The sequence below is a fragment of the Arachis hypogaea genome, chromosome 18 (assembly GCF_003086295.3).
Source record: "Arachis hypogaea cultivar Tifrunner chromosome 18, arahy.Tifrunner.gnm2.J5K5, whole genome shotgun sequence".
In the NCBI taxonomy this organism is placed as follows: domain Eukaryota; kingdom Viridiplantae; phylum Streptophyta; class Magnoliopsida; order Fabales; family Fabaceae; genus Arachis; species Arachis hypogaea.
Genome location: NC_092053.1, coordinates 32819287 through 32830057, shown reverse-complemented (window position 1 = coordinate 32830057; position 10771 = coordinate 32819287). Strand labels below are relative to the sequence as shown.

General features: G+C 31.4%; 1 protein-coding gene and 1 long non-coding RNA gene across 3 annotated transcripts; one reads left to right on the top strand and one right to left on the bottom strand.

Moving 5' to 3' along the window:
- The first annotated feature begins 599 nt into the window (after positions 1-599).
- LOC112772379 (protein HEAT INTOLERANT 4) lies at positions 600-4980 on the top strand. 2 transcript variants are annotated; one of them, XM_025817311.3, is made up of 14 exons: positions 600-973; positions 1303-1341; positions 1448-1501; positions 1602-1665; positions 1794-1852; positions 2201-2325; positions 2398-2439; positions 2810-2868; positions 3060-3139; positions 3337-3375; positions 3792-3854; positions 3931-3978; positions 4062-4187; positions 4658-4980. In XM_025817311.3, exons 1-14 carry the CDS (start codon positions 836-838, stop codon positions 4703-4705), a joined length of 984 nt encoding a protein of 327 aa, XP_025673096.1. In that variant the 5' UTR covers positions 600-835; the 3' UTR covers positions 4706-4980. The 2 variants fall into 2 exon arrangements, with proteins under 2 accessions (XP_025673096.1, XP_025673097.1); XM_025817312.3 differs by lacking the exon at positions 2398-2439 and having other exon boundaries at positions 617-973.
- A 1813-nt stretch (positions 4981-6793) lies between these two features.
- Positions 6794-9835, bottom strand: LOC112773268 (uncharacterized). Its single transcript, XR_003187856.2, has 2 exons — positions 8257-9835; positions 6794-8132 (listed from the first exon to the last, which is right to left on the bottom strand). It is a non-coding gene; the product is annotated as an uncharacterized lncRNA (long non-coding RNA).
- Positions 9836-10771: the final 936 nt, after the last annotated feature.

The following is a 10771-nucleotide window of genomic DNA, read 5'->3' as shown; positions in this document are numbered from 1 at the left end:
AATTTTTAAAAAAAGGAATGATATTTTATATTTAAGAATATTTTAATTTGAAAAAATATATATTAAATATTTGGAGATATATTTTAAAATATTATAAATATTAATATAATTTTTTGCAAGTCTATTTAAAAGAGTAAAAAAATTATCTTTTTAATTTGGCAATTTTATTTTAAATGATTTTTCTGTATCTTTTATACGATTGACAAAATATTAAAAATAAATTAAAAATAGTCTAAAGATCATTTTTTATTATTTTTTATATGTATTTTTTAAATAAAATTTTTAGATAACCCAACAAAAAGCTGAATTAAATACATGAATTATTTGTCATTTATTTCAAAATGTGTATTTTTATCAAACTAAAATTAATTTTAAAAAATAAAATTTTTTTTGTTCATTTTTTCGGTCAAAATATTAATTTAATTTTAACATTTTATATTATATTATTACTAATTCAGTATTTTAATTTAATTTTTTTACCCAAAAAAATATAATGCTATTCTAAAATTATTAGTTTTTTTGGATGAAAAAATTTATTAGGCTAATTGGGCTTTAATAAATGGGCTATTATAAGGCCCAATAGTTTTTAAAAAAGAACTGAACCAAAAAATCTAGCGGTGTAAGAGAATAGTTAACTTTCACCAACGTTGGTGAAAAAAGATGCCGGACCATTGAATCATTCACCCTCTTCTCTCCCCCCTCAGCCGTCAACCGTAGCTCTGCACTCCTCTTTGGCTCTCTCAATCGTCTCTCTTGGCTCTCATTCCGTGAAGCTCCTTCGGTTCATCTTTTCTCATTGCTTCTACTGAGGAGATAAATCGGAAAAAACGTCACAATGAGGAATGCAAGTAAGAGGAAGAGAGAACCCCAACATGGACCACAACAAAACAAGAAACATTCCACGAAACCACCTTCTCGATCTCAAGCTAACCCTAAGCCCCACGAGGAGTACTTCGAGGAGAAGCGCAACTTGGTAAGCACGCTTTACTTGCTTCTGCTTCCACAATGTAGCTTTTATTTTTATTGGGAAAGATATATTGTATATGCTCAACATTTGATGATGATTTCAATTTTAAGTTTTATTTCGATTCAATTTTACTCTTAATGTTCTATTTGTTTCAATTATACCTTTTCTTTCAATTTTTTATGGTCAAAGATTAGTCAGTTTTGTTTTTCATTTTTCAAATATTAGATATATAGTAAAATTTCAAATAGTAGATAAATGATTCCCTTGAATTTATCCATCAGTATACATGTATGCTTCTACTGATAAATAAATATTTGTTGATTTGTGTTTTTTAGGAAGATTTGTGGAGAGAAGTTTTCCTTGTTGGAACAGAGGTTTGTTAATTTTTTTAGAATTACTAGTTTCTTAAGCTGATTATTGAATTGTCCTCCTTTTTTGTCCTTTTTCTTTCTTACCTCCTCCATCGTATTATAATGCCAGTGGGATCAATTGGATTCTGTATATCAGTACAAGTGGAGTTTCTCTAATCTGGAAGTGAGTTTAGTTGTCAAATACAAGTTTTCCTTTGATTTTGTAGTTCTGTATTTGGTCTTAAGAATTTAGCTTAATAATTTGATCTCTAAATTGTTTTTAGGATGCATTTGAAGAGGGCGGTGTTCTACATGGGAAAAGGGTTTACCTTTTTGGTTGCACTGAGCGTAAGTATTTCTAGCCTTTTATTTGTTTTGTTTCATTACTTTGCATCCCTATTGACGATATTTATGTAGGTTAACATTGTCACTTATTTTGGGCATTCATCTATATATGTTTTTGACATGGTATGCAGCTCAACAAGTCTGCTTTAAAGATGTAGAAAAAGTTATCTTCGTACCTATTATTGTCGCTGTAAGTTTCCGACTCAAACTGAGCTCTGTCTACATTAAAATCTTCTAGCTAAGTTGATCATTGCTTGAGGTATCTTTTATTTATACTTTTATCATGAAAAATAAATTCTTTATTAGGCAAATATCAATAGCTTGATTCGTGACTTGTGAGTTGATCCAGGTATTGGGCATAATATGAAATACTTATGTTTAACTATGTCTAGATTTGCTGTAGAAATTCCTGTTCACCTATTGTTGGTTAAAAAAATCGGGATTATTTTTGCAACTTTACCAACTTTGATAATTACAAAACGTAATTTTCACTATTGTTTTAATTTTAAAAATGCTCCAACTTCCTTGTGTAAAATAGGTAGTATCACCTTTCCCACCATCTGATAAAATTGGGATTACCTCTGTTCAAAGAGAGAATGAAGAGATTGTTCCCATGAAACAAATGAAAATGGATTGGATCCCATATATGCCCCCAAAGGACCGGTAATTTGTCTACCCTTCGTGTTTTATTTAATTTTGGTGCTTGTCTTTATATATTGTATTCAATGGTGACAGATTGAAGTCTCAAGTATTTATCTTGAGTTGCACCCAAAGGAGGTACGACACTATCTTCTCTATTCCCCCTCGGTATCAATAGCTTGCTTCACAATTTCAGGTTGCAAAATGAGTATGGTATATCCATTGAAAGCGAGTGTGTTAGGATGAATATGTTACTCTGGTAAAATGCAGTAGTGGAGCACAAGTTTTTATGTTCTCTGTTGTTTTATGATGTACCTTCCATCACTTGTTTTCTTGTTTAACTGACTAATGTATAGGGGACCCCAATCTTAAAGCCATAATGTTATTATGTGCCTAAAACAGATATCCTATAATTTAAATGAGATACTTATCTTTCCCATAAAATTATTCATCTTGTATGAAAATGTTGATGACTTTTATTTTATGTGTGATATACTCTGTGATTCAGGTCTGCTTTAAAACATCTAAAGTTGGAACAAGTAAAAAAGTACGAGTACTGCTTGCCATGTGAGTTTCTGGCTTTCCTTTACGGTATCATTGATCACATTAATGTGTTGACCATTTCTATCTGATAGAACAAAGAAGATAAGATGCCGTCTTTCTATTATTATTATAAAGAAGATTAAGATGCCGTCTTTTTATTATTCTTGTAAAGAAGATTTGATTAATTGTGTCCTTTAATATCATTCTTTCTGAAGATTTCTACCATCCATTCAAGGAAGATGAACTTGAACAAAGTACCGAGGTTCAAATATTGTTTCCAACAGAGCCGAAGCCGGTAACTATGATTGTTAAAACTTTTGTCTATTGAAATGGCAATCTTTGTGTTGCTTGAGATCCCCACTTTATATGCATGTTTAAATATTCATTTCACTGCTAAATTCTGTCAGAGTATCATTGTATCAACAGTAGTAGGAAGTTTAGTGCCATATATGGTTTTTGTTCTCCCATACTATTGTTTACTTTTTATCGCAGGTCTTTGGTACATTTGATTGGGAGTTTGACGATCTTGAGGTAACAGATTAACTTTCTGATGTTTATGATTTTGTCGGGTTAAACTTGCTAGAAGATAAATTTTAATGTGGAAATTAGAAAAGTTGACATTTCCCCATACAATCATATATAATAGCCAGTAATCATGATGCCTGGAGTTTTCTTTTTATTTGCAGCGCATTCTTCAATTATATTCTCTTTACAGATAAGAAACATCTATTTTTGAAATTCAGTCTAAAGAATCTTGACATATCTTTATTGAGAGACGGGAAGCTCAAAGCTTGAGGAGAGAAGCTTCTATTTTTCTTTTTTTACCCCAATCCTTTTACTTTCTCTGCATTGAACCTCCTCATAAAGTAGCATCAAATAGAAGATAGCTGGAAAATAATATGATAATAGACAAATCTTTGAGTGCATACTTGCTTTATATTTCACAGGAGTTCACTAATGCTGTCATACAAGATGAGGAATTATCAGCAGATCAAAAAGATGCCTTCAAGGTACCTAGTAAATGAGAAAGGTGCATGTTTCCAACTTTACCAGGCAGGATTTTGGCTGATCCTTTCTTTGTTATAGGAATTTGTCAAGGAAAGAGTACGTGAAGCAAAGAAAGCTAATAAAGAGGTAATTTTCTTTGGTTTTGCAGACCTTGTTTTGTTGCCATCTGCTTCTGCTTTTTTCATTTTTCACTGATTTTGTCTTCGTAGGCAAGGGAAGCTCGGAGAAAAGCCGTTGAGGAAATGAGTGAGGAAACTAAAGCTGCATTTGAAAATATAAGATTTTACAAATTCTATCCTGTGCAAAGTCCAGATGCTCCTGATGTGTCAAAGAAGGTAAGCGGACATGCTAATATGAAGATATTTAAATTCCAAGTTATCTTGCGGACATCCTAATAATTTGACAAGCATCACTTGTGAACATTAAGGAATCAAATTGTGTCCTTAAAACTGGTATTCTTTCATGTAACATACTGATAATGAAGATAAAAAAGAGTGGCAAGCAATTTTAGTCAATCTCTTGTGAACTCTATCATTTACATGGATATGTACCTGATAAATTACAATGAAGTTATCAAAGTTAACTGATGGAAATAAAGATTACATTTCTCTTTAATCTTTCGATTATAAATGTGAAGTAAAGAATTGGTCAAAGATCACTAGTTCTTTCTCCAGATTTATGATGTGTGTGTGTGTTGGCATGTCTTTTTGGTATCCATGAGAAATACTGCTGAATTTATGATACTTTTCTGTCATTAGTTTTCTGTCGCATTCAAAATGATGCTCTGTAATTCTTTTATTGGCAGTGTGAAGTCATTAACAGGTATTATGGAAAGGCTCATGAGTATCTGTGATTTGCTCCCAGACGACGATGTTGACGGCTTAAAACTTTTCATGCTTGTTTTGCGTGTAGCTAGAAGTGGTCTGGTTGTTGTTTACCGTAGTATCATCTCAGTGGCGTAGTTATTAAGATCGAACAGGTAATTAACTCTATCATAGTATTGGGTCATTGGATTACTAGTGCAACCATTGAATCACTAATTGATCTGTTAGATCGGTTATAATTAAATAGGTATATATAATTATATTTCATTCTTTTCATAATAAGTATTTTTTTAATTTTATTTTGGTATTAATTTAACCATTACTTTTTAATTTCAATAATCATTAGACAGTTTATACCTATTATATATTTCTATTTATTAAAACAATATGATATAGTTATAGAAAGAGAATTTATTATGACTAATAGTGTTTGTCTTTTTTTTTTTCTAATTTATAAATATTTAATAAAATTTATTATTCATTTTAACAATTTTATATAATTTATAAAAAATATAGTTAATTGGAGAAAGAATGAGTACAAAACTAAAATTAAATTTTATTTTGGTATTAAATTAACTATTACTTTTTAATTTCAATAATTCATTACGTAGTTTATACTTATTATATACTTCAAATATTTATTAAAACAATATCATATAATTATAGAAAAAGAAAATGTATTATGATTAATAGTATTTTTGTCTTTTTCTTTTAATTTATAAATATTTAATAAAATTTATTATTCATTTTAACAGTTGTATATAATTTATAAAAAATATGGTTAATTAGAGAAAGCATTTTTTTTTTGGTAAATTAGAGAAAGCATTTTGTTTATGTTGAGGGTGTCACCTTTTTTTTTTTTTTTTTTTGGTCAGTGGATTGGACAACCCCCAATCCTAGGTACCCCAATGGATTGGACAACCCCCAATCCTAGGTACACAACACACCCACACACTCCTCACATATTTATCACATTTTTCCCTCAAATGCATCCTCTAGAGTTTGAACTCTAGACCTTTGGTAATGGGGAGGGGGTGAAATGCCACTGAGCCAAGGCTCTTCGGCAGGGTGTCACCTTGATGTTGTTGATGCGGCTTGCTACTTCTATTTTGGGCCAAGCATTTTTAAGCCCAGTGAATAGTTTTCATTTTCCCCTTATTTATAAGATGTGTTTTTGACTTTTTATCCTTTGTTATTATTTATTTACTTATTTTTTGTTTTTATTATATATTAGATTTTTTAAAATACTATTATAATATATCTAATTTAAATTATATATATATATATATATATATATATATATATATATATTAAAAATTAAAGAACATATAATACATTTTTTTTAAATTAAAAAATGAAGAATTGAGATATATTTATATTGACAAATATTTGTGTTTATTCTTTATATTTTATAACATGTAATATATAATATAATGAATTATGTGTGTGTGTGTGTATATATAACTCTTGATGTTAATTTTTGATATTTGACTATTTTTCTATGTATTTGTTTGTTGTGTTGTACCTATATAGAATTATGAGACTTTGGTTGGTATTATATTTTTAAATTGTGTATTTTTTAATTTTACATTAGAGTATATTTATATTTTATTTATTTAAATTTGCTATTATACTATCAATTTGTATACTTAAATAAGATTATAAGATTTTAATTATAATTTTAATTATTAATGTATTTTTTAAATTTAAATTAGAATATATTTATGTTGTTGGATGTTTATTTATAATTTTATATATTATTTTATAAGATTTCGATTATTTCTGTCTAATCACGATTGAATTGGTTGAACCTCAAATCAGTAGCTAGAACAATTCAATTATCAGAACCTTGACAATTACAATTTTTTTCCTTGTAGTATATGGTTATGTTCTAACTTCAATTTGGCCAAGATCATGTTGAGCAAGTTATATGAAGTGAGATGTTAGTAAGACCTAGGTTTATAACGTTTTTTTTTTTTCTACACATGAACCTTATTTGGTGCGCTCACTATAGATAGATGCTTCAGTGCCTTTTTATACAAATAGCTCCATTCTTGCAAGAGGCACTGGACCTTATCAATTAACATATAAAAAGATGTAAAATACAATCAGTAAAATCTTGTGAATGAGCATTTGCATTTAGGTACTGTTCCTTCATATGGGGCATAAACCGTTTGTAAGATTCAATAAATCCAAAAATTGCCAAGTAAAATCTATTGTGCAACCTCCATTTCATAATCAATAAAATTCTTGGGTGAGTTGCATTAAAAATCTTGAAACTTGAAAGCTTCTCTTTATCGGTGATCAATTTTTGAAACCGCTCATTCATCAGAACAATGCCCTATAAAGATGATAACTTCATTGTATCACTTCTTATTGACAAATCTCATTCAAGAAAATGTAGAAGATTCTCTAGCAGTCCTTGTCTCTTTCGACTCATGTAACAACTTAGATCTTCAGTAGACTGATTTTTAAACTTTATACGTTGGCAATTTACAAAATCTACGTGATACGGTTAGTCTCAGATTTGAATCTACTGCTAAAAAATAATAATATGGATGCAACGAAATTTGCCAATGCTGATTGAATAGCAAAGGGAGCCGCTCAAGATGATGTTAGAACAACAAAAGGAATGAAATTAAATAACCCTTAAGACATTATACATAAAACTAAATGTGACAGCATGAAATAAATTCATTAACCAAAATCAAACTTCAGCAACTAAAATTGAGTCCGATGCAACGATAAGCCAAAACAACATTTGTTTAAAAGGAAGAAAATACAAATCAGTAAAAGAAACAAAAAAATAAAATGAAACCCCAACTATAATCAAATATAAGACCTAAAGCAAGCTAAAACTCATGCTATAATCAAACCTCAACTATGCTATAAACAAATCCAGGCAGTCACCAAAAAAAAAAAAAAAATCCAGGCAATGAATTAAGCATTGCATATAGACCGAACCCAAAGGTTCAATTCATGCAAGAAATAAGTTTTTCTAATTTCTAGGAGCTACGGGGAAAATTGCTCAGATGATTTGGATTTATTCAACAATAGCATGGGAAAAAATTACCACTGATGAACTAAAACAAGCTTAGAAATGAGAAATTAAGTAAAAGCAAAGGATCAACAACAACAATAGTAAGAATAAGAAAATTGGTACCCTGCTAGTAACTTTCTTATTTTCCAGAGGTAGAATAGCGAGATAAATGCAACCTTTGATCTTAAATCTGTGACTAAAATTGAAGAAAAAAGAATCAAGTTATATCAATACGGACAAATTAGAAATTCAAAATCAAAGTAGCAACTAATTATGTCAAATACTCGAGCTACAAACAAATTCAGCAACCAAAATCCAATTAAATTCACAAAGTAAAAATAAGCTTCAGCAACTTCTATTTCTTCTTCTTCTCACCATAATGCACAGCTTTTAGAAAGAAAGTGAGCAAGAATCAACTGCAAAAGTAAAAATGAAATAACTATAATCAAATAAAAGACGTAAAGCAAAGCTAAATCTGATGCTATGATCAAAGCCTAACTATGCAAAAAATCAAACATGCAGAATAAAAAATGCAGAGACCTAAAACGAAGCATGTGACTGAGTAGAAGCAAAAATAAAAAATGCAGAGACCAGACATCATCAAGAACAATAGCTTTTGCAATCGAATTGCGGCATCCATCGGGGAAACACGTAGTTTGGATTCAAGCTTTCATTCCCCATAATGAACCCCAGATCCTTGCTCTCAGCTACTCCACATTTGGGTTTTGACTTTGTAGTGTAGGTTAGGATTTTGATAATTTTGAGAGCTATTGTCAGTGTGAGAGTGTTTGAATTCAATTTTACTGACAATTCAAAAATATAGTCTACTGAAAATTGGATTTTGTGCGCGCGCGTGTGTTTGTTTTCAAGCTACAATATCACTTTTACCGCGTTATGGTGAGATAATCAGATCATGTTAATGAATCTGATGAGGAAGTAATTGTTTTGGAGGAAGCAGATGTAAAATCAGGTATTGAGGATTATTCCAAGAGTCTGGTGGGGAGAATTATGACAGATCGGAAGTTTGGTATGGGAACTATTGAAAGTGCTATCACTGCTATCTAGAACCATCCAGAGGGATTTAGAATCAAAAGCCATGGAGACAATTATTAGTTTTTCTTTGCCAATGAAACTTATCTGCTCAGAGTGGAGAGGGGTTCTCCATGACTAATAAAATAGTTTGTAATTCATCTAACGCAATGGAATTCAGATATGAAGATTGCAAAAGATGACTATTCGAGAATCCCTATGTGGATCCAAATGTGGGATATACCGGAGTTTTGTAAAATAAAAGAAGTGGCAAGGAGGATAGGGGAAAAAATTGAAAACGTCTTAGATATTGATTTCTTTATAATGAGGTCTAAGGAAGACATAATTATGAAGGTGATAGTAAAAGTGGATGTTACTAAAACACTCAAATAAATCATGAAGCTGATTAGCCTAAATAAAAAGATATTCGTGCTACAATTGAAGTATGAAAAGTTTGAAGTTTATTGCTGTTTTATGGAGTTTTAGAATATAAAACACGAAACTGCAATCAACTCCTTGCAATTTCAGAAGTAGAAGCAAAAGAATGGTTGAAATGGAGGCCTGATCTAAAAGCTGAATAGGTAGGATGGAGAATTAAGGAGATGAAAGAAAATCAAAGCCCTAATTTGGCAAGGAAGAACACTGTTGCAAATCTAATGGGTAAGAAACCTATCCATATTAGCTTATTAAAAAACTTTGCTAAATTATCTGTTCAGGAAAGTAGGAGCCCAAGAGCCTCGGAAGAAAACAAAAGCAACACAGTTCCATCGTTTGATATTAGTCTCCCTACAAGTAATTTGACTGACCAGAACAGCTTTTAAATTGGTGCAAATCACAAGAATGATAGGAAGAGTAATAAGAGACAGAAGATCAAGCATCTCGCTAGGAGAGGTGGATCAAGAGAACCAATAATCAGTATGTTAGGGGAAAAACGAAGAACAGATGTGATGAAATTGCAGGCAGGTCACGAGGACTGGAGAGTTATGGAAGGAAAGAACTGAAGGGTGCCAACCCAAATATGGCACTCCAAATGCAATGAAGCTGATGATGTGAAATTGCCGAGATTTGGAGAAACCCCTGACAATTCACAACATCAAAAGGATAATGAGATCCCATTCTCTCGAGGTGATGTTTTTATGTGAGACTAAACATCAAACCTCATTTGTTAATGGTCAGTTACGAACATGTGATTTTAAAGAAAACTTTTGTGTTGATACAAATGGAACAACTGGAGGTTTGGTGTTTACTTGGAAGGAAGAAGTGAAGCTATTGGTGAAAGAAAGTGGAGACTTTTACATTTGGTTCACAGTGAAAGACCAGGACCAGCAACACCACTAGAAGGTATTAGGGGTTCACCTTCATAGTGGTGATTAGATTCACAATAGCCAATTTGAAGTACTTCTTCCTATAATCCAGCAAGCAGGGAAAGATGCATGGTAACTGTGGATTTAATGCTATTATAATGTCCCATGAAAATAAGGGAGGTAGGGAGAAATCACACCAAGCGATGTAGAATTTTTAAGAGTTTATCAATAGGAGAGGATTGATTGATGCAGAATATATTGGAGATAATTATACATGGTGAAATCGGAGTTGTCAAGATAGAGCAATAAAGGAAAGACTGATGGATGGGTACTAATCTCTTCAAAATCCCGAGAAGGGTATCCTATGGCAACTGTTACCCATCTTGATGACAACGAATCGGATCATAGACCGCTCTTACTTCACACAAATTCGGAGACTCGTAAAGGCAAAAGACGATTTTGTTTCCAAGAGAGGTGGTGTAGGATAGAGGCAGTGGATACAATTGTAAATAAAAAAATTGTAAATGAGGATGAGTGGGTCGACTATGTTTCAATTGTTTTAGAAACTCAAACGTTGCAGATGTGAGTTGATGAAATGGAAATCCTCAGGGGTAGCAATAACAGGAGAACTATGGAACAATAAGAAGACAACCTTTCAATCATGAAAGAATGGCTGAATGAGTACGAGAAGGAAGAAATGCTGTGGCTGGAGGATCAATTGG

Excerpts from the sequence above, each read along its gene's own strand:
- LOC112772379 (XM_025817311.3), top strand. The coding sequence starts at position 836 with ATGAGGAATGCAAGTAAGAGGAAGAGAGAACCCCAACATGGACCACAA. Across the intron at positions 1,502-1,601 it reads GGAGTTTCTCTAATCTGGAA|GATGCATTTGAAGAGGGCGG; the intron begins GTGAGTTTAGTT and ends AATTGTTTTTAG. Across the intron at positions 3,140-3,336 it reads TTCCAACAGAGCCGAAGCCG|GTCTTTGGTACATTTGATTG; the intron begins GTAACTATGATT and ends TTTTTATCGCAG.